Source organism: Trypanosoma equiperdum, assembly GCF_001457755.1.
Source record: "Trypanosoma equiperdum strain OVI genome assembly, contig: ctg_1955, whole genome shotgun sequence".
Taxonomy (NCBI): Eukaryota; Euglenozoa; class Kinetoplastea; order Trypanosomatida; family Trypanosomatidae; genus Trypanosoma; species Trypanosoma equiperdum.
The window spans coordinates 1-855 of record NW_027124010.1 but is presented as its reverse complement, the minus strand read 5'-3'; the positions used below and the strand labels follow the sequence as shown (position 1 = coordinate 855).

The following is an 855-nucleotide window of genomic DNA, read 5'->3' as shown; positions in this document are numbered from 1 at the left end:
ATCATCATCATCATTATTATTATTATTATGATCACTATCCTTCTTATTTCTATAATAGCTATAGTTATAATTATAATTATGATTGTGAGACTCATCACTTTCCACTACATCGCAGATTAGACTCCGAGGTACAGGTTGCATTGTTTCTGTCAATTCCCCTTCCACCTTCATCGCACCACCGAACCCCTTTTTCTTTAAACCACCACCTGTACGTTGTTTAACACCTGTTTTAGTGGATATGGCCACAACTGATGGCTGAGCCACGGGGCTGCTGATTTTCATTTCATCTTCCTTTTCAAGTTGCTGCCGTTTTGGGCTTGAAGGCGTCACTCGAGTCACCTCCACCTCTTCTCCTGTTGATCCTACCAATTCATTTGGAGTTCCATTACTTCCACTAATGCAATTGTAAACGAGGCGATCCAATTGTCTCTTGTACATTTGTGCCGCTTGACTCGTGTAGCGTTGCCGCGGGTCACCAGTGGAGCCGTTTTGACGAAAAAAAGCAGCAGCCGCCGCATTTCCACCGAGTGCCATTCGAAGCGCCTCCTCCGGCTTCCACGCGTCGAGATCGGCGGAACGCATAAATGAAATATGAACGCCCATCCCACGATGTCGACCACAACAATCCATGCAGAGAAAAATGCCATATGTTACGCTGCACCAACTCGGATTCTTCTGAGGACAGTCAAAACACACCTTATTATCGGGTTTTTGTCGCACTTCGCGGACGACGGCTTTTGCCTCCTCTGAATCCTTTGGTAAAGTTGGTGGCATAATAACAAAATGAACTCACAATTCGTTGTTTCTGTTTTTTTTTCTTTTTTTTCTTTCTTTTTTCTTCTCTTTCTTTTTTTT

General features: G+C 43.5%; 1 pseudogene across 1 annotated transcript in view; it reads right to left on the bottom strand.

Moving 5' to 3' along the window:
• TEOVI_000588100:pseudogene overlaps positions 1 to 774 on the bottom strand; it is a 1,232-nt pseudogene extending 458 nt beyond the window's left edge. Inside the window, exon 1 of the mRNA in view lies at positions 1 to 774. This exon is cut by the window's left edge and continues 18 nt beyond it. Within this exon, the coding sequence occupies positions 1 to 774 (774 nt within the window).
• Between the last annotated feature and the right edge of the window lie 81 nt (positions 775 to 855).